The 25,692-nt window shown below is 38.9% G+C and overlaps 2 protein-coding genes and 1 long non-coding RNA gene across 3 annotated transcripts in view; all 3 read left to right on the forward strand.

Annotated features, from left to right (window-relative positions):
* The window catches only part of hspa4a (heat shock protein 4a), a 17,170-nt gene extending 135 nt beyond the window's left edge, over positions 1–17,035 (forward strand). Inside the window, exons 1-19 of the mRNA XM_037747827.1 lie at positions 1–155; positions 3,293–3,350; positions 3,474–3,614; positions 4,790–4,912; positions 5,833–5,932; positions 6,326–6,459; positions 7,105–7,349; positions 7,647–7,723; positions 7,996–8,147; positions 9,065–9,171; positions 9,791–9,924; positions 10,936–11,117; positions 11,888–11,971; positions 12,887–13,036; positions 13,555–13,680; positions 13,806–13,913; positions 14,102–14,221; positions 14,355–14,516; positions 16,034–17,035. The exon at positions 1–155 is cut by the window's left edge and continues 135 nt beyond it. Of these exons, the coding sequence (XP_037603755.1) occupies positions 49–155; positions 3,293–3,350; positions 3,474–3,614; positions 4,790–4,912; positions 5,833–5,932; positions 6,326–6,459; positions 7,105–7,349; positions 7,647–7,723; positions 7,996–8,147; positions 9,065–9,171; positions 9,791–9,924; positions 10,936–11,117; positions 11,888–11,971; positions 12,887–13,036; positions 13,555–13,680; positions 13,806–13,913; positions 14,102–14,221; positions 14,355–14,516; positions 16,034–16,234 (2,511 nt within the window). The 5' untranslated portion in view covers positions 1–48 and the 3' untranslated portion in view covers positions 16,235–17,035. The remainder of the gene's footprint in view (positions 156–3,292; positions 3,351–3,473; positions 3,615–4,789; positions 4,913–5,832; positions 5,933–6,325; positions 6,460–7,104; positions 7,350–7,646; positions 7,724–7,995; positions 8,148–9,064; positions 9,172–9,790; positions 9,925–10,935; positions 11,118–11,887; positions 11,972–12,886; positions 13,037–13,554; positions 13,681–13,805; positions 13,914–14,101; positions 14,222–14,354; positions 14,517–16,033) is intronic.
* Positions 163–2,249, forward strand: LOC119475300. The gene is made up of 2 exons (XR_005203757.1): positions 163–2,058; positions 2,090–2,249. It is a non-coding gene; the product is annotated as an uncharacterized LOC119475300 (long non-coding RNA).
* Positions 17,036–17,842: 807 nt separating the features above from the next.
* On the forward strand, positions 17,843–24,492 carry rnf14 (ring finger protein 14). The gene is made up of 9 exons (XM_037747828.1): positions 17,843–17,971; positions 19,243–19,401; positions 19,611–19,741; positions 19,959–20,148; positions 20,683–21,068; positions 21,254–21,482; positions 21,953–22,125; positions 22,497–22,627; positions 22,719–24,492. The coding sequence occupies exons 2-9, from the start codon at positions 19,251–19,253 to the stop codon at positions 22,777–22,779; spliced, it is 1,452 nt and encodes a 483-aa protein (XP_037603756.1). The 5' UTR covers positions 17,843–17,971; positions 19,243–19,250; the 3' UTR covers positions 22,780–24,492.
* The last annotated feature ends 1,200 nt before the right edge of the window (positions 24,493–25,692 follow it).

Genomic DNA, 25,692 nt, shown 5'->3' on the forward strand with positions numbered 1-25,692 from the left:
TTGTAAGTCGACCTGTACACAGCGTTATAGCTAGAAGACGCTGGTAAGATGTCAGTGGTGGGATTTGATCTGGGCTTTCAGAGCTGCTATGTAGCTGTAGCCAGAGCCGGAGGGATCGAGACCGTCGCTAACGAGTACAGCGACAGATGCACACCGTAAGTACATCAAAATACAGATATTATTTACTGGATTTATTGGGTATTTTAGCGGTTAACAGCTAGCTACAGAAGAGAGGGGTTTTGTTCTCTAGCTAGAGCTAGCTAGCTAGTTATCGAAGCTCACAGTTTTAATTACCGTTACTGTATAGTTTGAAAACATGCTTTTAGTCGCCCGGCGAACTAAGGGCGGGCGGTGTTCCCCGTACTGTTACTGTGTCTTGAGGGCGAAAGGAAAGCCCCGCCCAACTGGTGTGCCCTCGTGTGGCAAACGAGGCGTTATGTTCTCAACGATGACGACAGCATCCAAGCTTGTTGGAATATTCTAGCAAGTTTTCGCACCTTTTTCAAGAGTTTTATGATTTGTATTGAATATATAAACTGTTTGTCTTAACTTTTGAAAAATATATTTATTTTTTAAGGAATTTTGTCATTTTTTGGTTGTTTTATATCGTGTAAGGCACACGTTGTACCCACAGTGTTAACATAGTATACATAATCATAATGGACTTCAGAAATTAAATTAAAACCAACATTTAAGCCACTGAGGCTCTATAAATGAACATATCTTATTTTTCTATTTTTTTTTATTTGTTAACATTTTTATTGTTATAAAATGAATAGGAAACTGAGATTTTTAGTGACTCCTACTACTGTAACAATTAGATTTATTGGATTAGCCAATGGACAGAATAGTGTACATAATCATAATGGATTTCAAGGGGTCTTTGGCGTCGTTTGTACAGTGTTGACATGTCTTTGACTGCTTATAGCAAATTAGTAGACTGTATCCTGCAGCTAAATACCCTTTTGAGGGCTTTTTTTTCTCCATTGATTTTAGTTTTTTAAAGTGATGTGGAAAAAGAAAATCCATGCAACCCATTCAGGTCTTATATTAAAAAGTGTGTCATTCATTGTTTCTAAATAACGTTAGTATTTGTAACACAAAAGATGATTTCTTGAACTGTAGGAGAAAAGAAACAGGCCTCTTTAGGTTAAATTATTAACTTTATACCAAGTCATAGAAAGTATTTTAAATTGAAATCAACATTTAAACCACTGAGGGTCTATAAATGAACATATCTTAATTTCATGGATTTAAAGGAGCATTTTGGTATTTTTTTTTAAATTTGTTAACATTGTTATTGTTATAAAAGCATCCAACAGCTTGTTGGAATATTCTAGCAAGTTGTTGTATCTTTTTCAGGTGTTCAGCTCATTCGGCTGATAAGGCACACGTTGTGCACACAGTGTTAACATAGTGTACATAATCATAATGGATTTTCAAGGTTGTCTTTGTACAGTGTTGACATGTCTATGACTGCTTATAACAAATGAATAGACTGTATCCTGCAGCAGCTTTTTTTTTCTCCGTTGATTTTATTTTTTTTTAAAGTCTTGCAGGTTTTGATGGGGAAAAAGAATAGAAATCCATTCAGGTGTTATATTAAAAAGTGTGTAATTCATTGTTTCTGAATAAAGTTAGTATTTGTTAACTCAGTGTATAACAAAAGATTATTTCTTGAACTGTAGGAGAAAATAAATAGGCCTCTTTAGGCTAAATGATTAACTTAATACCAAGTCATAGGAAGTATTTTAAATTGAAACCAACATTTAAGCCACTGAGGCTCTATAAATGAGTATTTTAGTATTTTTTTTTTATTTGTTAACATTGTTATTGTTATAAAATGAATAGGAAACATTAACTGAGATTTTTGGTTACTCTTAATACTGAAATAATTAGATTTATTGGATTAGCCAATGGACAGACCGATAATAGATAATGACTTTTAAAATTAAATTAACATCATTTTGTGTATAAAAAAACACTGCTGATTACAGAATAAAATGGTAAAGAGTGGCTTGTTTCTTTCTATTTTTTCAGATTATATCTGACCTTTGGGTTTTTGGCTATTGGTTAAATAAAACATTAGTTTTTTTTCCCCGTAATAATTTATTGGGAGTAACAACAGGTGTATAGAAACGTACAAATAGAGCACAAATGTAAAGAATTGTCCCTCCATATTTTGGTATTTTTCCCCCAAAGCACCCTCCCACCCTACCCTCACCCACTGCAGATGCAAAAAGGATAAAGAACAAAAAACAAAGTTCAATTCAATTAAAAAAAGAAAGTACCAGAGGCCAAACTGGCCTCTGGTACTTTCTTTTAATGGGTATCTTGTGATAGGGAGGTTCTTGATTTTTTTTTTTTTTTTTTAGATCTAATGTTTAATAAAAACAAAAGAGTGATGACCATTGCTTTTTAAAAATTTAGCCAAACAAAATAGTGTATACTTTTTGTTAAATAGTCCTTAAATGTATTATAATAACTTTCCATCTTTTCCACTTTCATTTTCTTTCTTCAGTTTATTTTAATTTTATCTGAATGTTTTTCTATCCCTGTGTTCTGCCCTTCACATCACTACAAATGAGCTAAAAAACACCACATTATAAATCTTACTATTCTGGTCTTGCATCAAGTCTTTGCTCAGCGCCTATTGAGCCAATTTCCTAAGAGACGTGTTGTGTTGACCCTTCTTTGACATCACCAACTGCACCTGTGTGTTTACGCCGACGGCGGCTGTAGCTCTGACATCTGTGTTTGATAGGCATGACGATGACAGGCATGTTTAGACCATAACCCACTGGGATACAAGTGGACTGACCACACCACTTCAGACTGTATTTATACAGCACTGTGTGAACTGTGAGAGATAGATCGTAACAAGCCACTATCCTGGTGTCAATAAAGCTTTTTTTGAAAAATGTTATGATCTATCTTAGTTAAAAAAAAAAACAGTATACTTTTCTACAGTGTGGAAGATTTCCCTTTTACATTGGTTACTGTTTATATTTTAACACAGCTCATATTACACATTGAATTTTACTATTATGCAAACCAAAACAAACTGCTAGTGTTGCTACTGCAGACATGGGAAACAGTCTGTCCAGTTTCATGTGGGTTGGGCTCTGAATGTCATGTATAGGCATGTGACCATGTAATAACTTAACTGGCAAGTAAATCTGTCTTGATTTGGGGTGTATCCACAAATAGGCGGACGATACAATGAACTTAGGCTGCTTGCCCATAATGGCATGTAAGATATAGCTTAACATTTTCATTTGTTATCTTCCAGGTCATTTGTATCATTTGGACCACGAAATCGATCTATAGGAGCAGCTGCAAAGAGCCAGGTAAGATCAATCCAGTTGCCTGTAAACATCCTTTGAGTTCCTTGTAATTAAATGCAAAAAAAAGTGGAAGCTTCTAACTTTATTTTTTATTTTCACCTCTTTTACCTCCTCCATCATGTCCAGGTGGTGACCAACTGTCAGAACACGGTGCAGGGCTTCAAGCGATTCCATGGCAGGTCATTTTCAGACCCCTATGTCCAGGCAGCCAAGTCTAACTTGGTGTACAGCCTGGCACAGATGCCCTCTGGATCCACCGGTATAAAAGTAAGTTTAAGAAATATTATGGTGCCTCTGCTGTATTAGAGATTACATAAGGAGTGGGAGAAAAAGATGCAATCGTTTATAACAAAATATTAGGGCTGTCAATTGATTAAAATATCAAATCACGATTTATCGTATGATTGTCCATAATGTACCTTGAAGGGAGATTTGTCGAGTATTTAATACTCTTATCAACATGGGAGTGGGCAAATATGCTTCTCTATGCAAATGTATGTATATATCTATTATTGGGAATCAATTAACAATACAAAACAATGACAAATATTGTCCAGAAACCCTCACAGGTACTGCATTTAGCATTGAAATATGCTCAAATCATATAGCGTTATTATTGCGGTAACGTTGGTAGCCCTACAAAATATCAAAGTAAGGCATGGGTTAGCACATTCTATAAGCAGGTGCTGTATATATCAGCGTTACTGCTATAAGAAATTTAAAAGAGAGAACATATAGAAAGCACAACCGCTTATTCCTGACTATATCGCTCTCTCTCTCTTACCTGCAGCGCTCCAAGAAGTGCTTCACATAATGTTCTTTCCTCTGAATCATAGCTCTTTACATTATCTTCCCCTGTCTACCCAGTCCTCTGTGCTCTTATCCTAGAAACAGTCTCTCTTGCCTCGGTCTTAAGCTGTTATATATTTATTTTCTTGGCATTTTGTGTCTTATATCACTATTTTGCGGTAAGAAATTATCATTGTTCTGTTTTCTCTGAGCCTTGCAATTAGCTGATTGCCTGAATATGAAAAATGACTGACTTTTGGTGCCATCTGATAGAGAGTGTAAGACTCAAAACATACCCAAAGGTCTTGTACACAAATGACAATTCCTGGCTTGCACGCTGTAAACACACAGCCCGGCATGTTTCTGTGCCCCCGTGGAGATAATTAATGCGAATCCTCAGAAGAAATAACAAATCTGAGAGGATTGTAACCTTTTTGTTGCCTGAAAAATCAGTCCTTGTTTTGAGAGTTTTCAGATTGCATATTGATATATACACATCATTTCTTATGGTCTTATGGGGGCCTGTTTTAAGAGCTTTCAATCTGTTAAAATGTCTTCAATGAAACTGTGTTGGCCTGTTTTATTATTATTTATAAGCTATTTAAACAATTTGCCTTGAGAGTAATCATCTTCCTAATTCTCCTCAACTCCAGGTGATGTACATGGAGGAGGAGAGAGTGTTCAGCATCGAGCAGGTCACCGGCATGCTGCTGACCAAACTGAAGGAGACTGCTGAAAGCGCACTGAAGAAACCAGTTGCCGACTGTGTCATCTCGGTGAGCATCTCAGGAGACACCCGCAGCGGTTTCACCGCTTCAGCAGGGTGTCTGAAAATCTATAAAACCTCTTAATAGAATAGAGTACAGTGCATTAGTTTACTCATGAAAATGATGACAGGATCACAATATAACATCACAGTGTCAAGTACAATCCATTTACTTGTTGGGTCACTGCATAGCTTATTTAAAGATGTGGCATTGGACTGATTAGGCTTCAAGAGACATGTGACTCACTTTACTCACTGTACTTAATGCCATTTTCTGTACTTCAGTGGAGCAGTGCATTGCATTTACATCCTGCTATTTTGAGTGGCAGCTATTAATGTCATCCTCTTGCATTTCCAAGTAGTTTGGCTTATAACATGCCCAGTGAAAGCTTCCTCCCAAGGTGTATAAATGTATTACCACCTGTTCATGTGACATTTTGAGCTCCAAGCACTTCACCAGATGTCTTGTCTGAAAGCTTTTATTTCCTTTCTTGCACCTTGAGCGGGATGTGTGTGTGTTCCTTTGCTGTGCTGAGTTTATGAATTCACTGACAACATCTGTTATGTAATCTCACACAGAGAGGCTCTTTCTTCCACTGGTCCTCTGTCCACAGTTTGCATCAGCCCTAGAGATGGATAACATGTTATTATTACCGTGGCCAATAGCTAAACTTAGCCCCTTTTCCACAAGGAGATGTTTTGTTTTGGAAGCCGGAGTAACCAACACGGCAACGTTATCCAGACATCTTGTGATGCAGGCGATTCATGCATCAGTAGTGTTCAAAGTGATCATTCACACAGAAGAAATATAGGGTGTGTTTTCATTTATTGACATCTTTGGCATGTTATCAATGCCATAAAGTAATACCATGTGTATAGAGTTATTATTGGTGGCTCCCTCATCTGCATTGTTTCCCCCCCCCCTCCAAGGTCCCGAGCTACTTCACTGACACAGATAGAAGGTCTGTCATGGATGCAGCGCAGATCGCAGGCCTCAACTGTCTACGACTAATGAATGAGACCACTGCAGGTACACTGAAACACACTTATTCTCTTTGCAGAACAAGCAGCATCTGAATTATTGTAACTAGTTATTGGGCTTTTAGAGCAGGGGTATTCTCAAACGTTTTGGGGCGAGGGACCCCTTAAAGGGGAGGAAACTTTCCAAGGACCACCTCATAATCGTAACACCGATCAAGCATAATGCTTACTACCATTTGTACCAACCTAAATACTTCAGACCTGTTTGATAGTGATAAACATGCTTCGTTGCTTCGTAATTTGAAATCAGTGCATGTCATGAAGCTTAGCCTACATTTTGTTTGTATGTATTTGCAGTCTGGTAGCTTTCTATAGGTCAGACGTAGTTCAGCATCGTTGTGGGCACTAACTAACACCAGATAATTATACCTGTTTGTTACAGTGACTCTGGCATATGGCATCTACAAGCAGGACCTGCCAGCTCCAGAAGAGAAGCCCAGGATAGTGGTGTTTGTGGACGTGGGCCACTCGGGTTACCAGGTGTCAGTTTGTGCGTTCAACAAGGGAAAGCTCAAGGTGAGTAATGAATAATTTGTGCCCGTTTTGAAACGCAAGACTCACAAGGAAAAAATGTTTTTAGGGCAGGTTATGATGATGCAGCTCTATGTTCCTGGCGGGTTTTGCCAAAAAGCTGGAAAGGTCTTTTCTCATGTGGGCATAGATAAAACGGGAAGGTTTCATGATTGCAATGTTTTTTATATCTCTTCTTGTTTATGGTAATTTATGGTAAAATGAAACCTATGAATTGAAAACATTTAGTCAGCTGAAAAGAACATTTAACCCACATGTTGCACATGTTATTGCTTATTAGGAATGACTTGAAAACAAAGTAGGCCAAAATCCACAGAGGTAAAAAAAAAAAAATTACCTTTAATAGAAACACACATTTTATCTTCACCGCAATTTTTTGAATTGATAAAACATTTTAGATAATTTCACCTGACCAAATTTTTGATACCTTGATACTGTAGCTAACGCAGGTTGTTTAATTGAAACCATATTTAATAGAGGAGTTAAAATTAGCACAAGTCTACTTTCCTACATTGCTATCCTCACATGCACCCATTCAGCTATGCAATGTTATGAAATATCCATCCAGTTTTTTTTATCATCATTTGCCATCACTTCAAATATTGACTTCTTATCTTCCTCCACCGTCAGATCCTGGCCACAGCGTTTGATTCAGAGCTCGGCGGGAAGGGCTTCGACGACATCCTGGTCAACCACTTCTGTGAGGAGTTTGGGAAAAAGTACAAGCTGGACGTCAAGACCAAGCCGCGGGCGCTGGTCCGACTTGTCCAGGAGTGTGAGAAACTCAAGAAGCTGATGAGCGCCAACTCCTCCGACCTGCCTCTGAACATCGAGTGCTTCATGAATGACATCGACGTTTCCGGTAAACTTAACAGGTGAGATTGCAATGTTACTTTAGTAATTAAGAGGACAAAACCTGTTATGCAATAGAGAGGCGAAGTCCCGCCCCTGATGCCATTGATGCTATAAATAAACCTGCTTTATTTATTAATTATGTGGAGCCATTACAGTCTGTTTGAGTATTCTTTTCTATAGACTAGCGTCTGAATATTTAAGAGGGCTGCTATAGATAAGCACAAATTAAAAATGGCATTGCTATAATTAGAAATGACTTCGTAAGAGCTTCTCAATGTGTGTGAGTCTATTAATAATCTATGACCATGTGTCCTCAGAGGTCACTTTGAGGAGATGTGTGCGGGGCTGCTCGCCAAAGTAGAGGGTCCCCTGCGCAGCGTCATGGAACAAGCCAGTGAGTACATTTTGATTTTATTAGCGGCTGGACTATCCCCGTCAGCACGTGCACACACGCATAGACAGCCCTCCCCTCCGGACACTGGCACCACGCCTGTCTTCCTGCCTCCCTTCAGTCATTCCTTGCATCCTCTTTTATCTCTGCTTGCTCCTGCTTGTCCATTTTTTTACGCAAACACACATAAACCACATAAAGTGAATCTGTGACTCTGTAAACTTTAACAAGGCCTGTTTTGTATCATCCTTGTGTCCCTGCTTCCTGTTATCCAGAGCTGAAAAAGGAAGACATCTATGCAGTGGAGATCGTGGGCGCCGCCTCCAGAATCCCCGCCATCAAAGAGCGTATCAGCAAGTTCTTCGGCAAAGAGCTGAGCACCACCCTGAACGCGGACGAGGCCGTGGCCAGAGGCTGCGCTCTGCAGGTACGGCTCACCTGTCGTGACCGACACTTTGCTCCCGTTAGTGACTCACACAGTAAAACTCACTTGCTGACAGCTGTGATAGCAGAGTGGGAGGAGTATGACGCACATGAATGATGTTTAAGAGACACAACTTATTTTGTTGTTCATGCAGGATTTGTGGGGTTGGAATCACGATACTTAAGTCACGATATGACCTTATTGCGTTTTTAAACATTTTGCGATATGCAGAATATTGTGATAAGATATATTGCGATTTGTTACCTTTTTTTTAACTGCAATTTATGCAACATCTGTTTTATCTAACAAGATACAGTTTTCACTCACATATCTTGAGGTCAGAGGTCAAGGGAACCCTTTTGAAAACGGCCATGTCAGTTTTTCCTCACCAAAATGTAGCGTAACTTTGGAGCATTATTTAACGTTCCTCCTGACAACCTAATGTCTAAGCTAATGACATGGTTGGTACCAATCGATTATTAGGTTTTTCTAGTTTTGGATGATATCAGCATCTTCACTCTAGCTTTGAGATTGAGCCTGCTACAACCTCTAAAAGACAGAATAGTGTCCGGGCCCGCCGGTGGGCTGTCGGATTGTTAAAAGATCAAATAAAAATATAAATATAGATATAAATAAAAATAAAAGATTGATAGTTGACATCTGTGTATCGTTACTATATTGCCACGCAAAATATCGCGCTACTATGCTGTATTGATTTTCTCCTCCACCCCTAATTTATATGTATATGATTATACATACTGGTAACAACTTCACAAATCAAATCTTGTTTTTCTTTTTTCATTATAAATTGAATATTTGGGTTGGATAATGAAATTCTTGCTGTTGGTCAGAATAAGAAAGCGACTTCAAGGCAAAGTTTGACCTTTGGTAACTCGTGTTTTTGTATTTTTCTTCCTCAGTGTGCGATCTTGTCGCCAGCGTTCAAAGTGAGAGAGTTCTCCATTACAGATGTTGTTCCCTACTCCATCTCTCTAAAATGGAATTCAGCCGCAGAGGAGGGACTGAGGTACGATCTCCGTCAGTTTTACTTAATGTTTGAATCTCACAGGGAGAACGGGAGAGTTCATCACACCTATTACTGTGGACATCATGCTGTACAAAATTTTGCAAAGCTACAACCCTACTTTATTATTGATACCATGTGGTTGAGCTTTTGTGTTGAGTTTTTAGGTGGCCTTAAAATGTTTAGAATGCTATTACCATATCAGTTTAATGTTGTCCTCTCTGTTATTTAATGTCTGTTATATCATAGTTCTCACTGATAGTCTCACAGCTGAAACTACTCAACAACTCTTAATATTAAAATATGAGAGGAATTTAAAAATATTCCCCAGAGCTGCAGTTAAGACAAGGTCTGCATGAGACTGTTTTTTTAAGACCACGCCTGCCTGCTGCCACAGTCTTTTCAGATGCATTTACCTGTACCTGCAGGATTTTCTTGCCACACCTGCACACGCCCAGTCCACTTGTACTACACGCAAGCACGCCTGAAATGTCTGCCAGTTGCATTCACATTACTAGATTATTTTTTTAAATCCTGACTACTATCCAACTCTGTAAAATATTTGCTTAAATGGTGTTTACATTTGTCGTGTCATTGACCTCCTCCTGCTGTGTTTTTACAGTGATTGTGAGGTCTTCCCAAAGAACCATGCAGCTCCCTTCTCCAAAGTTTTGACCTTCTTCCGGAAAGAGCCCTTCACCCTTGAAGGTTACTACAACAACCCCAAGGAGCTGCCCTACCCCAACGGCGCTATAGGTATTACAAGTTCAACTTCAGTAAGACAGAATTACTAGGGCTGTCAAAGTTAACACAATAACGGCAATTTGTTTTAACGCCACTATGGGTACCAACGAGTCTCCCCTTTACAGACATGCCCACTTTATGATAATCACATGCAGTTTGGGGCAAGTCATAGTCAAGTCAACACACTGACACACTGACAGCTGTTGTTGCCTGTTGCACTTGAGTTTGCCATGTTATGATTTGAGCACATTTTTATGCTAAATGCAGTATCTGTGAGGGTTTCTGGACAATATTTGTCATTGTTTTGTGTTGTTAATTGATTTCCAATAATAATATATATGCATATAATATAATATATATACTTACATTTGCATAAAGTAAGCATATTTGCCCACTCCCATGTTGATAAGAGTATTAAATACTTGACAAATCTCCCTTACAGTTACATTTTGAACAGATAAAAAATGTGCAATTAATTGCGATTGACTATAGACAATCATGCGATTAATTGCAACAATTGGACAATAATGAGTATGGACAATTAGTCCTTCTTTGTTTGTTTTGCCAAAAAAAAAGGCTATATTGAATGTAAAAGCAGTTATAGCTGAAAAATAGTTTCTGGAAATCTTTTGTATTTATTAATTGAATCATTAGTTTGCAATGCAAGCTTGAGTCCAAAGTGTGCAAGTTATAAGTAACTTAGAGACAGTTCATTTTTAACTTTGACATTTGCTTTATGTTAGATTTGTCAGCTCCTAGTTTTGAGTGGTTGCAGCTACTTTGCAATTTGAATGATGCCATTGCCAACCAACTTTATTCAGTCTTTAGTCACAAGATGTTTGATATCACGCTGATGATTGCCAAATCATGTTAATTGTGACATTTAAATAGTGTCATTTCCTGAAAACTACAAATATGCAATATCTTTTCCTGTGATTCAACCTGGCTTCCTCACCTTTCCTCATTGATATAAGAAGATACTCTCACTTATTCTAACCTTTCACTCTTTCCTCCGCCCTACAGGCCAGTTCCTGATCCAGAACGTGGTTCCTCAGGCGTCTGGCGAGAGCGCAAAGGTCAAGGTGAAAGTTCGGGTCAACATTCACGGCATGTTCAGTGTATCGAGTGCCTCGCTCGTAGAGGTCGTGAAGACAGTTGAGGGGGAAGAGTCAACAGAGACGGACCAGACAGTGAAAGAAGAGGAGGTGTGTACTCTGTGTATTTAATGACTGTGTGTGTGTTTCCAGCTTTTTTTTTTCTGCCGTTTGCTTTGTGATTCACCTCAGAGATCCCGTTCACACAGACAGTCTGGCCACACCTTGTTTTTTTTTTATATTAAGTAACGTCATCACATTGGAATTTAGATGTCTTGCTTTAACAAGCTCAACACAGCTTCAAGGGGTTGCATTTATCTCTCAATAATGCCTCCTTTGTAATCAGTTTGGCATTTTTATTTTGGGTCGTTCGTCACCATCTGAGCTCCAGAGCCAACTGTTTGGCCTTTTTCCCTAAAATAATCATAATCATTAGTGTTCCTCTGATTATAAACTGAGCATAAACTCAGAGTTGACACAATAAAAAAATGTCAAATATCAAACACAATACCTCTGCAACAAATACTACCTATAAAAAACTTAAAAAAAACATAAGTGAGACTGAGTCTGGGACATTTTGATTTGCTTGGGGTTTGTGGTGTAATAAAAGGCAGCAAACTTCCTCTTCTGAATGGAGTGAGAAGAACGTTCTATCTTGAACAAACAGAAATCAACATCCAAAATGATTTACACAAACCTATTGAATCTTGTCCGGTCAAAGTTCAGTGTTACTTCTTATAAATACATGTTTGGTCGGTGTTTCTCACTCAGTGATTTTTTGTTTTCAACCCAGAGTTTGGATAAAACCAGCTGCAAAATGCTGTATGTTATCTTTAATACAATTTATGCATTATGTCTTTCCTTTTGTTACTGTGTGTCAGAACAAAATGCAGGTGGACCCGGAGGATCAGAAACAACAGACTGCAGACAACGGAGACAACAAATCAGAGGCCGAGGACATGGAGGTAACCTTGTGCTGAGCGATAAGGCAATACATTTTTGATACTAAATATGGCAGAATTACGCTGCCTTCTTTCCTTACTTCCTTCCTTTATTCCCATATTTACGTACTAGCAAGTTAGGAAGGAAAGGAGGATGTAAACAATGAAGGAATAAAGTCTGGGAATAGGGAAGTAAGTAAGGAAATAAGGAAGGAAGGACGTTCTAACAAGTATTTTTAAGAAACCACCGACAAAGTGTTACAAAACAGAGCTCTAAACTCTGCTCCGGAGCAGGTTAGGTGTTGAGCATAAGTTACCATGGCGATTTACCCCGGTAAGAAGCGAACCACCCTCGTAGGACGGAAACCCCAGGGTTAACCCTGAAATAATTTTGCCAACCCCAAATCCTGCTTCGTAGTACAGGCCTCAGGTGTGGTAATCCATTTGTTTTTATTCAGGTTTGGTAAGTTAAAGGGGACTTTGTAACAATAACCCCATCAAAAAAAAACATTTAAAGAGAACTATTTAAAATGTTCACATACACCAACTTAAAGACAAAAAAAAGTGTATTCACACCAAAAAAGTTATAATGAATGCAATCTGACAGTGACCCCACACAAATTTAAAGTGACTGTATCATCATAGTTAAGATACAAAAGCACAAAAAAAGATATGAAATGATTCGCTTAAACATAAAAGTGGAGCTTGACAGATTCCAGTAAGGGGCCACTAACCAGTGGAAACTGACTGAAGTCACACAAGGCTTCGTGCTGTAAAGGCATCTTTTAGAGAATAATAAGAGCATTCAGATTGACGGCCATTGAATCTTCTGAGCGTGTAACCTCAGATTAACCGCTGTTCCTTTTACCCTAAAGCACATGTTAAATATTTAACCTAGCCTTTAGGTCACTAAAAGGATTTTCATCTCTCATTTTTCAGACCGAGGACACCAAGCAGGTGAAGAAGAACGACCAGCCCCCTCAGGCGAAGAAGCCCAAAGTCAAAACGAAGACAGTGGAGCTGCCCATAGAGAACAATTTGCACTGGCAGCTGCCCGATGACGTACTAAACATGTGTGTGGAGAATGAGGTAATGCTCTAAAAATCACCAGGAATGTCCAGCATGCACTCACAGTATTTGACCAAGCCATGTGCTAGTGAGACTTACTGGTCCTGGTTTCATTTGCTTTCTATTTAAAACAAATAAGGATGACTGTCTGTTACTTTATAATGTATGTTTATAATATCATAGTTGTGCTATATCTGATGATTTAATACTCTAAAAGTACTTGCAGGTTTTTCCCTTTGCGAGTGTTTATTCCTCATTGTTGTTTTAGGAGTTACTACAGAGGTGGTTTCGATTTTTCCCCACCATTCGCTTCTTAACTTCCCACGTATTAACTTCATAAGCTTACATTTAGATACCACAACATGTTTGTAACCTGTAATATCAGGAAGTGAACGACGTGGTTACATTCTAGCTTTAAATATGATTCTTTGGGTGTGAGCATCCACCATTATAATTACTATTTTCTGTCTATTTGGTCCGTCCTCAAGTGGTTTGTGTGTGTGTGCACTTCCACTGACTAATCATTGTGACTCTTCCAGGGTAAAATGATCATGCAGGATAAGCTAGAGAAGGAGAGGAATGACGCAAAGAACAACGTAGAAGAGTACGTGTACGACATGAGGGAGAAACTGCACAGCATCCTGGAGAAGTTTGTGAATGATGCTGTGAGTATAGATCATGTTAACAGTCACTTAAATAAATCAGATAACACTGCATGTGTTTCATGTTTTGTTCCGCTGACGTTTTTTGTAAATTGTGAATTTAATCCCTTTTCCTGTATAATATGTAGGATCGTGACGCATTCTCATTAAAACTGGAGCACACAGAGAACTGGCTGTATGAAGACGGAGAGGACCAACAGAAACAAGTTTACATCGACAAACTGGCTGAAATGAAGGTAACCAGGCATGCAGTGTGTAACTGCACAGATGTTTCTGAGGGAAATAGTGATATTCCCATTCAGAAGTGAACTCAAAGATTTCAAGAAGATGGTTCACCCTACTGTTTTTGGGACTTGTGTTCCTCTGTCTTTTTGTCCTGCTGGATGCCTGGCTTACTAAACCTGATGTTGCTTCTTTTCCACAGAAAATGGGGCAGCGAATTCGTGACAGATACATGGAAGCTGAGGAGAGACCAAAAGCGTTTGAGGAGCTTGGCAGACTGATCCAGATGTACATGAAGGTCATTGACGCCTACAAGGCAAAGGTAACCTGGCACGGAGAGCAAGTTTGTTGACTTATCAAATGATTGCTTAGTTAGATTTTGTTTAGTTAATGTGGTTATATGTTAGATCATCGATTGAATTGATGTCACACGTTATGTGTGTTTCTCCCGACAGGATGAGCTGTACGATCACCTGGATGAGCTGGAGGTGACTCGGGTGGACAAGCAGGTGAAGGACGCCATGGTCTGGATGAACAGCATGATGAACCAGCAGAATAATCAGGACCTCACTCTGGATCCAGTGGTCAAAGTAGGAGAGATCCATGCCAAGATTAAGGTACTGAGAGTGCATTCAAGGCACATAGACACATATGAACTTAAAAAATACTGAAGGTTGTGAAAACACTCAGGTAGCTTTCTACCATGGGCTTCACCAAACCCACTCCCTGGAGATTTGTGATTAGTCGGGTTTCCTGCACGTAGCACATTGCTTTATGTTGTCATGTTTGTACACGAGAATACAACTTGTGTTCACTCAATGCCACGGCAAGTAATTGAGGTGGTGTACAATCGTATGATTCTTATGCCTTCGCGCCGCTGATAGCCATGGCCGGAGGGATTATGTTTTCAAGTCGTCTGTCCGTCTGTACGTCCGCACCATTCTCGTGAATGCGATATCTAAAGGCTCCGACACACCAAGCTGACGGTCGGCTGTCGGACAGTTTGGGGCCATCGGTGAGCGTCTGTCGACCTATTTTTTGTGTGTCTAGTCTGCACGTGTCGGAGGTTTTTGGGCCGAATTCAGCATGTTGAATCGGCGGCGGAGCTCGTCGATGAGAGAAATCACTCTGATTGGCTGTTCAGCTTAAATGAATCAGTGCACGAGAAGAGAAACTGAAGAGAGGAAAGCAAGCAAACGAGTAAAGTCAAGAGGAAAAACAAAGAAGGCTGATCTAATTTTTCACCTTCATTTCATCTGATCATTCCAATACACGGATATTTTCACAACGACATGACCCTCTTGAATGAAGCATAGTGGTGAGTGAGAGTGGTGTGAAAATGGTCGGGAAACGCCGCTTTATTTCATGTACGTATCATAAAAATGGCTTGTAAATCCGCAGTCCTCGGTCTTCTGGTTTCCCTTTTTGAATAATGAATACAGACCGCCGTCGCCTATATTCCTCTCATGCAGGCGCAGGACGTACGAACTAACTGGCCGTCAGCTGTAGTCTTTGCAGTGTGTTCAAATGCAACTTGTCGGCCGAGACATCAGACTTCATTGCCGCTAGTTCTTTGATGTCGATTTGGTGTGTCTGGGCCTTAAGGAACGCCTTGAGGGAATCTCTTCAAATTTGGCACATACGTCCACTTGGACTCAAAGATGAACTGATTAGATTTTGGTGGTCAAAGGTGACTGTGACCTCACAAAACACCTTTTTTGGCCATAACTCAAGAAGTCGTGCTAATTATGACAATTTCAGACGAATGTCTAACATGATAAAATGATGTAGTGATGACATTTTAGACAGACATGGATGTAAACTACAACCTGACTGGTAGGCGGCGGCATACAACCTTGAAAATGGTAATTCTAGTTTTCTTACAAAGCAGTAGAAAATGTTGACACCGCACAGCCAACGGTAAAACAACTACCAGCCCCACACAAACAATTACAACCAGTCCGGTTATAATTTTGTAGTCCGAGCAAAGATGTGTGAAATAATAAAACAAGTCTTTATTTTACAAATTGGTTGTAGAAATCAACGTAATTTCAAATAAAAACTACAAATGAGCAAAACATGGTCTCTGGAGAAATAAATCCCTGTTTTGCCCTTCTTCTTCTTCCCTATTCAGGAGCTTTATACAGCCTGCAACCCTGTGTTGTCCAAACCTAAGCCCAAAGTGGAGCCACCTAAGGAGGAGAAGACAGAAAACGGGCCAGTCAATGGGCAGGAGGGAACAGAGAGCCAGCCATGCAACTCAGACAAAGCCACATCTGCAGGAACGGAACAGGGAACGCCAGAGAACAAGCTCCCTGAAATGGACATTGACTAACTGTCGCGGCTGCCACCTGAGTTTCACCTCCGTTTGTCCTGCTACTCGCCCCCGATTCTGTCGTTCTTCCGCTATTGATGACGATGAAGACAGACAGCAGCATCCCCCGATCAATACTATTCATCACTCGGCCACCTCGGCATGTCATTTCTCATTTTCTTTGATGAATACAAAAAATATTGCATAATATAAATATTGAATGGACTACTTTATGACATAACAGTTGTGAGCGTGGGGTGGAAAACTGCTTCTCTCTGTGTTGCTTTGATGGCCATTATATTAAAAGATTGTTTTGTTCAGCATCTCCTGAGCACATTTAAGCTAAGAATGTCAGATTTGAAGAAATGTAAGCAAAGTGGCTGTGCAGAGGAAAACTAGTAATGCACACAGGATTCATGAAAATGTAAAAATATTGCAGTATGTCTAAATACGGTATAGGTACAGAGGCACATGTAAACCAACATGGATTGGTCCATGTTGTACAGGACAAATAGTGCGTCTTTTTCCATACAAATAATTGTCAGTGCTGGATTATAATGTATTTAGTTTAAAGGTAAGGAATGAGTTTTTGTTGAGTTTACTTGTACTGTATGTATGTTGAAAGTAGATACTACCAAGTTACTGTCATGCAGTATTTCATTGTTTGGCTTTTCTCATTCAAAGCAATGGTCCGTTGGTTCTCTGGTAGCCTTGTACTGTCTTTTTTTCTACTTAACAGTGTGAATGGTGGTCCAACAAAATCACCTTCTGGGTGCTGCTGTTGTTCCCACAAACAAAAATAAATCTTGACAAAAAAAAAAGCATGTATTGTGAGAAATGGTTTATTGACGAGGAATTAGGCATTCGTTGCTATTAGTGAGCGCCCAACAACACCCTGTATCCTTGTAAACTGTGTACATTTGCTGTCATGAAAGGATCTCTATTAGTCAGAGCATAGATATGGTAGCTATAAAACAGTACTTTTCTGTGTGTCAGGTCCTCGCTCTACTCTAGTTGGTAAAGTTGACCAGGAGGATATTTCATTACAATTTTGACAGATGATTCAAGATTTCCAGATTCAAGCCCTTTATTGTCATTGTGTAGTACAACTAAATTAGATTCTGACAATCCCATAGGTGCTAAAAAAGATAATACAATAAAAAAAGAGATGGTGCAATATAAATATAAAAGATAATACAATATACAATATAAAAATACAATATGTATATTGATGAGATGACAGTTTTGCCAGATTATTGCACAGAGCGTCCATCAAATAATTATATAATTATTGCACAGTGATCAGCATGTTATTGCACATATCCGTAACAGTAGATTTACAGTATTTACATTGCAAAAGTGACACAAAATAGACCAACATGTTATTGCACATTTACAACAAGTTATTGCACATTTACAACACTTTATTGCACATTTACAACATGTTATTGCACATTTACAACATGTTATTGCACACTTATAGATGATAGAGCTGAACAATTAGTTGATTAATCAATTACTGGACTGGACATACAATTATTTGGAAACATTTTATAATCAATTAATTGTTCATTTTTCAAGCAAATGCCAAAAAATACACTGGTCCTAATGTATCAATGTGTTCAGGTCCTGTAGTGCATGAAGCATCCTGCAGGAGGTGCTGTCACACACACACACACACACACACACACACACACTGCCTCCAGTCATGAACCAGTCAGAGAGCAGGAGTCACTAACTAGCATTTGGTCGGGCAAGGTAAGAAACACACTATAACTGTGTTATCTCACTCATAATAGTGTGTTGCAGCTTTGCTCAGACGTACAGAAGCAGAGTTGTCACCAGTGTGATGCTACCACAGAGTTAAAGTTAACACCAGCAGGGCCGAGCTTCGACTGTAGCCATAGTTACATCAGCTACTATTAGCTAGCTAGCTTCAATGCTAACTTAAGTTTAGTTTCCTAGTTCTCTAGCTAAACTGTTGTCTGGCGTGACGTTTGCCAGTTTGTCCACAACAACACGCGTTCATATTTAGGCGTGTTAAATTATTACTAAATGGCGAGCCACGTTTAAGTATGGTTAAAGTTTTACTTTTGCTAGCTTAGCGTGCTAAGTTTGGGGCCATTAACCAAGGATGATAAAAAGAAGAGCTGTCAAAATGGGTACAGCGCATGCGCAGTCAAATCTGATCTGAGCCAATAGCAACGCACGACTGCAGCTCCAGTTACACTGCGCAGGCGTCACACTCCTGTTATTAAAACCGTGTCCCTACCTCTTTTAATAGTCCTTGGCATTAACATTAAGTTAGCTAGCTATAAGGCAAGCTGACGGTATGTCACAACAAAGTGTGTTAACGCACACCATGCTCACTATTGTTCACTTATCTGTGTTTAAGAGGGTTTTGAGTAAATAATAATGAACTAACAGTAGTTTTATATCGTCAATACATGACAGAATAGACGTGTGTAAAGGTATACATGCTGATTTTGTATTGATAGTAACAGCTAGTGATAGACAACAACAACAACAACAACACATAATAGATGTAACTCACACTCTGCCTTTTATTTACTCCTCTTCTTCATGATTATTATTTTTTACATTTATCCTTTGATATTGCAATATAGTTATTAATTTTTTTTTATTTGTTTGTTTGTTTTATTGACACAACAAACATTAATTACTTCTTTATTGTTTTCCTCAATTTACATGCATGTTCTTTTTAAATATCTATATATTGTAATTTGCTTAATGAATTGTATATATTTATATATATGTATATATATATATGTTTTTGTTTTTATTTTTATTTATTATTGTATTGATGCTTTGGCAATATTGTTCACCTGACAGTCATGAGAATAAAGCAAATTTAATTGAATTGATGAAAGCTACAGCTCTCTCTGACTGTGCTGTCTGGTTGTTTGGCCCCTTGCTAACATCCATGTGTTGCTTTTGCTGTTTATACTTTTTTTGTAGACTTTAATAATAATGAATTTATGTCACACGTGTTATTGTTTTTATTGCAGGAATGTAAATGTCTGAGGACAAGGAAGCCCAGGAGGATGAGCTGCTTGCTTTAGCAAGCATCTATGATGAGGAGGAATTCCACCAGGCGGAGTCGGCTCAGGGCGGAGAGATCCAACTCTGTCTGGAGCTCCCTCCTGATTTCAAAGTTGTCGTCAAAGGTACAGCTGTCATTGAGCTGTGTAAAGAAATAAGAGCAAGGTTCACAAGTCAAATGTAGCAGGCACTTTTCATACATGGCCTTAGGTCTATTTTGTAGATGCCTTTCATAAAGTTATTTTCTCCTCTTCCTCTGCTGCTCTTATAAAGGCACATTTATTGGTCTCACTCCCATTAGGAATATAACTAAATCTCCTCTGTGTTTTTGCAGGAGAGAAGCAAACAGAATATAATGTCTGCTTCTTACCTCCTTTGGTGCTCAACTTTGAGCTTCCTGCAGACTATCCATCCACATCCTCACCTGTCTTCACTCTCAGCTCTAAATGGATGACCAGAGCTCAGGTAAGACTCATGGCATATTTCTTCACTACATCACTCACTATACAAAAGCTGACCCACACGTGTCGGCAAGGTTTGGTAAAGTATTCAAATTGAGAGTCAGCAAAGGAAAAGTGAGTGGCTTTACCTTGAAAAAAGAGTTATTGATGATATCAAAAGAAAGTTTCCTTACCATTCATCACTCTCAGTTTTTGCTCCTTTTCCATTTTTACCTCCTCAGATGAGCTCTCTTTGCAGACGTCTAGATGATCTGTGGGAGGAGAACCAGGGCTGTGTGGTTCTTTTCACATGGATCCAGTTCCTCAAAGAGGAGGCTCTGGACTTTCTAGGCATCCTGTCTCCTCTTGAAGTCATCAGGGGAGGAAGTAAGGCAGGTGGGGAGCGAAGGAAAACTGACCCAGCAGCCACAGGTACAGTGTGTGTTTTGTTAACTTTCTTTTTTGCTTGTGTGAATGCATCTGCATTAGATAAGATACCTCTCTAATAGTCATGCCATCATTTTATCTATAAAACAGCATATTATCTATAAAAAGTAGATTATATCTAGTAATTTCCTTTTATTTAGAGTTAAGCTGAAAGAAGAATTAGGTCAGCACAAGCACTAATATGCTAATAATTGCTGGTGTCTCAAACAAGTGTGTTATTTGATCAAAGTTCACATTGTGTAAGAGTTCTCAGTCAATTGTTAAGTAAAATCACCACATGACGAACATTTTTCTTTCATTAGAAAATTATATTATTTTGCTAGGAGCACACCATAGTTTTGTAAAACTGAACTTTTTTTGTTTATTGAGTTTATTTAAAGATATTTTTAGGGCTTTTATTGCCTTTTATTAGTGCAGCTGGAGAATGAGAGGAAAGGGGGAGAGAGAGGGAGCTCTATCGGATGAGCTAGAGGTCACCCCGTTTATTGAGTGATTAATACGTTCATCAATTTCGTTCAGCTCTGACGCAGTGTGGGAGTCTTTCTGAAAACGCAGAGGAGAAGAAAACAGAAGTGAAGAAGGAAAAGTCTCCACCACAGCTTTCATCGTCTTCTCAACTGGACCCGCGGGCCGTTGTGTCGTTAGACCCGCGAGCCGACCTCCTACCTCAGCTCCTGGACTTTGACGAGGAGCAGCGCCAGAGGGCGTTTGACAGCAAGGTGTTCGGCTGTGGGATCTGCTTTGTAGAGAAGCTGGGCTCAAACTGCCTCTGCTTTAAGGAGTGCCAGCATGTCTACTGCAAGGCCTGCATGACTGAATACTTCCAGATCCAAATACGGGACGGCAACGTTCAGTGCCTTAATTGCCCTGAGCCCAAATGTACCTCCTTAGCTACACCATCGCAGGTAAGAGACCAGTAAAATAGATGTGTGTGTGTGTGTTTGTCTGTAGTTCTAAAATCACTTTACAATAGAATAAATGCTTTTCAGAGGATGGTTTAACTCAATTCCCACTCTGCAATATTTAATTGACTTTACCCACCCTATCACTTCTAATGCACCATTTCCTTCCCTCTATCTTCATCTCTCAGGTGAAGCAGCTTGTGGATGAGGAGCTGTTTGCCCGTTATGACCGTTTGCTGCTCCAGTCCAGTCTGGACCTCATGGCCGACGTGGTGTACTGTCCCCGCCAGTCCTGTGGCACCGCCGTTATGGTGGAGCCGGACACAACCATGGGGATTTGCTCGGCCTGCCAGTATGCCTTTTGCACCTTGTGCAAGCTGGGCTATCACGGTCTCTCCCACTGTAAAATCCCTGCAGGTAAAGTCACTGAAAATAAGTTTGCTGCACAACACATGTTAATAAAAGTCTTTAAACTTTTGAAGTTGTGTAGCAACAGGTTGGCTTATTGAGTATAGATACTGCCCTTATTTTTGACATAATCTCTTTGAGACTAAAAGGACTTTATACTCTCATGAAATTAACTTATTTGCAACATTTAAAACGAATTGGCATTTGTATTTTAATTATCCCTTTTACCGTCATTAGGCTTTGTTAACTGTTACTAACATTTTACGAAAACTGTACAGTTATGTTTGGATTTGAAAGCTAAACACACATCATGAAGTCCCTTGTAGGTCGATGTATTGTGAATAATAATGTTTTGCAAGTGCTGTAATGGTGAAATTTTACAAGAAGATGGTTAAAGAGTTGATTTTTTAAAGAAGACTTAATTGATACCACATTTTTATCAGTCCCAACCCTGAGTTCCTGTCCCTGTTTTTCCACAGATGAATTGCGTAACCTCAGAGATGAGTACCTGTCAGCGACAGCGATGGGGAAAAAGTTCATGGAGCAACGCTTTGGGAAGAGGGTGATCCAGAAAGCCGTGGAAGAGTCCTTTAGTAGAGACTGGCTCAATGAGAACTGCAAAGGCTGCCCACGCTGTGGAACCAACATTCAGGTTGGGCTCCCCCTGCTGGTCCCTTTACAGTTAGGACAGGCTTTTACTTTAACAGCAGGGGTCAGTGTTCACTGCTGTCAGTTTTAAATATGAATCAAACATTAATTTTACTTATGTTATTATACACAAACTGGGCGAAGGTAGACAGGTTCTGATAACAAAATTAATTTTATTTAATTTTCATTTATTTATTTGGCTTTAGGACCATGATCACATGGAATGGAGCACAAACAGTATTTAAAAACAGTATTATCTATTCCATACTGTCCTTGAAGATGCGCATGTTCAGCCCCAGTTTGTGTCAGTTACTATTGTTAATTGATGTTTGCTGAGTCCTCTCTCCCTAACGCCTTCTCTCTGTGTCTTCCTAGAAAGCGGATGGCTGTAATAAGATGACCTGCACCTCCTGTAGACAATACTTCTGTTGGCTGTGCCTGGGCCACCTCAGCAAAGTCAACCCGTACAGTCACTTTAACAACCCACATTCACCCTGTTACAACCAGTGAGTGTTTCTCTCTTTTGGGTTCACTGACACTTAAACTGTACATCTATGAACACATTGGTTGAGTGTGTCGTTTCTTTTCCCGTTGCAGACTCTTCCAAGGTGTGGATCTTGACGAAGAAGATGCCTTCTGGAGTGATGAGGAGGACTGAGGCCTGTGCAGTGCCTCCCTGCTGTATGCTCCATTTGAATGCACTTTATCTCACGGAACCATCTCTTCACCTGTGACTATGCCTGCGTTAGCACAACAGGGCCACTACAATCATGTACCACTGTTTATGTTTTTAATATGATCAGGCATCTTGGGTATAAAACATTCTGGGTGTAAATTGTTGATATTTACCTAATATATATCATGTATATTAGGTCAGGAATGGAAAGAAGAGTTTTAGCCTCAGAGAGAAATAGAGAGAGAAACAATAAAGAGTGGTCATTTTGGTAAAAATAGACATTTTCTGTAACATTCATGAACATGCGGTTGATGATAGTGAATCTTTTAGATATGACAATGTTATACAACTGGACTTTTATTTCAAAAGACAAATGTAAAGTTCTCTTTATTATACTCTAAATGAAGTCTACGGAGCTACACTCTCTCTTTAATTGGACTTTGTCATGATGAGTTTTCACATCAGGCTTATAATGATCAACAGGTGACACTGGAATCACTGACTCATTGTGGTAATTTCAAGCGATTGCTTACAATCAGCTACCAACTGGGTGCTGCAGGGAAAAGAAGGACTGTATTTGCCCTTCTTTGTCATATTATGTATCCTGCTTGTTATGTTAAGTATCTACCCTCTGGCTGGCTTTCTGTCGCATGCCAACACTATGACATTAACTTCAAACAAACGTCAAAGTGAATAATTAAGTGAATTAACTATGACACACACCCTTGATACAAGATTAAAGCAATGCAGGCAAACCTGGAGATTCGTCACCCAGACATAATTACATAGATTGTGCTGTTTGTTTCAGCTTTAGGCTGTTTTGGTTGACTAGGATGGGAAGCCCGACATTTTTTTCATCTTTTGTCGGGATATGATTTTTTTTTTTTTCCTCTCTTTTTTGAAAATTATGTTTGGATTTGCTTTTTCTTGAAATTAGTTAATTTACAGAAGAGCATTTTTGAGGGTCATATGATATAAATCAGGCTGATTGAAAAGAGGAATTCTATGAGATTGGTTTTGGGGAACGGGCTTCATAATAATAATAGTTTGTATTTTTCCACACTGAATGTAACAATGGAGGACGCTGCAGTAAATATTCATGACAGTCCATCCTCTGATGGGGTTACTGGGATTGTGATTATGGTTGTTCTGGTGTGAGACAGGAAATCCTCACTTGGTAAACAGCAGAGACATTTAGAAATAATATTTGACTACATTTATTCACACCATCCTTTGTACAACTGTTCATTTAATGTTGCCAAAGTTTAGTGTCAACGAGAGGCCATATGATCTTTATAATGTCTAGAGATACAAACAATATTTTGTATAATGTTAATTTATTTTCATTTACTATTTTTTTGTTTTACATTTGATCAAAAAGAAGACTATCTCATGGGGGCAGTTCTGTTTGAAATTGCATCAAATCTGTTCTTTATCGACGTTGGATGATGAATGATTTGTCCCGCACTTCTTCAAAAGTGCAGACTATACTTTTAGAGTTGATGCTGGTTTGGACTGGTAAAAAGACAATCTCTTGTTCAGTCTTGAAATGCACATGGATTCTTTTTCCCTTCAGTGCAGACTCACTGTCACTTCATGTCTCATGTAAGAAACATTTGAATACAGGAGGACCTGCAGAATCCTGTAAAAAAGCATTCGGCATAATGTTCCTCAAAATAAATGGTAATACTTTAACATTTTGTCAATATTCATTGAATCTGAGACTGAAACATGTGGAGGACGGAACCTGCCCAAATAAAAAATGAATGAATAAAGAAATGAATATGCCATTATTTGTACCAAAAGAATATTCGATAAATGTAGGCATTAATTAATTGATAAAATGTGATATAAATTGATATTTCTGCTTTTATTTACCTTTGAAATAATTCCCCTATATATCTACTCTTCTATTTAATTTCCCCTTTTATTTATTTTTAAATGTATTTATTTATTAATAAAAATATTATTTGATTTTGGCAGGTTCTGTCCTCCATAGAAAATGCACTTTGGTGCCAGCATAATTATTCTGCTCTCTCTATGCATGTAGGTGTATGCAGCGAGCTAAACACACTTCTACACTTGGAGGTTTTCACTGGAAAGAATTGTGAAACTGAAACAAATTCAATGATGGTGATTAATATCAGAAAAGGATAAGATTCTATAAACAAGAGTTAGGCCAAAGGAATTGTAAAAAAATTAGTTAGTTAGAAAGAAACTGGATTCACAAAAGTATAGACAATATTTCTAGAACGGACAAACCAAACACTGGCTCTAGATAGGGTCATTCGCGTTTTCGCATCAGCCACTGTATTCTCCTACACGCTTGGCACACAGGAGGACTTTTAGTTGGTTGCAATCTGCAACCACACCGCTAGATGCTACCAAATCCTACACACTGCACCTTTAAGTCCACATAGCACAAGTACAACACAGTAATTGATATAGTAAATATACATATACAGTAAGTCCACAAGAGATAGAAATCAAAAGTGTAAAATATGCAACAGTTATCACAACAGTAATTCAACAGTTACTTAGAAGCTTGGTTAGCAGTAAGCTAATCATAATAAAACGAAAGAAAAAACGTACGTATAGATAATGTTCCGACAAGAGAAGATACAAGATGCCTGTCAGTATTTACTTGGTTACAGATCGGTTAAAATTGTACAATGTCAGTCAACCACTGGTGGCAGAACAATAGAACAAAACTGGTATTTTAAGCTGTTACACTCTTTAGTTAAGTTGTTCCTCACAAATGTGCAGCTCCAGTATGAGCCACATTTAGGCTTCAAGTCCCATTAGCTTTTTACTTCTGGCGATTGCATTCACCGTGCAAAATTCACAAAAGTGGTGTTCAGTTGGGGAGATTATTTTATAAAGTATCATAAACGT

Source organism: Sebastes umbrosus, chromosome 17 (genome assembly GCF_015220745.1).
Source record: "Sebastes umbrosus isolate fSebUmb1 chromosome 17, fSebUmb1.pri, whole genome shotgun sequence".
Classification (NCBI taxonomy): Eukaryota; Metazoa; Chordata; class Actinopteri; order Perciformes; family Sebastidae; genus Sebastes; species Sebastes umbrosus.

What these genes read in the sequence shown, in the direction of transcription:
- rnf14 (XM_037747828.1), top strand. Translation starts at nt 19,251, where the DNA reads ATGTCTGAGGACAAGGAAGCCCAGGAGGATGAGCTGCTTGCTTTAGCA. An exon ending in TTTCAAAGTTGTCGTCAAAG is followed by an intron (nt 19,402 to 19,610) that starts GTACAGCTGTCA and finishes GTGTTTTTGCAG; the next exon opens with GAGAGAAGCAAACAGAATAT. An exon ending in CCTTAGCTACACCATCGCAG is followed by an intron (nt 21,069 to 21,253) that starts GTAAGAGACCAG and finishes TTCATCTCTCAG; the next exon opens with GTGAAGCAGCTTGTGGATGA.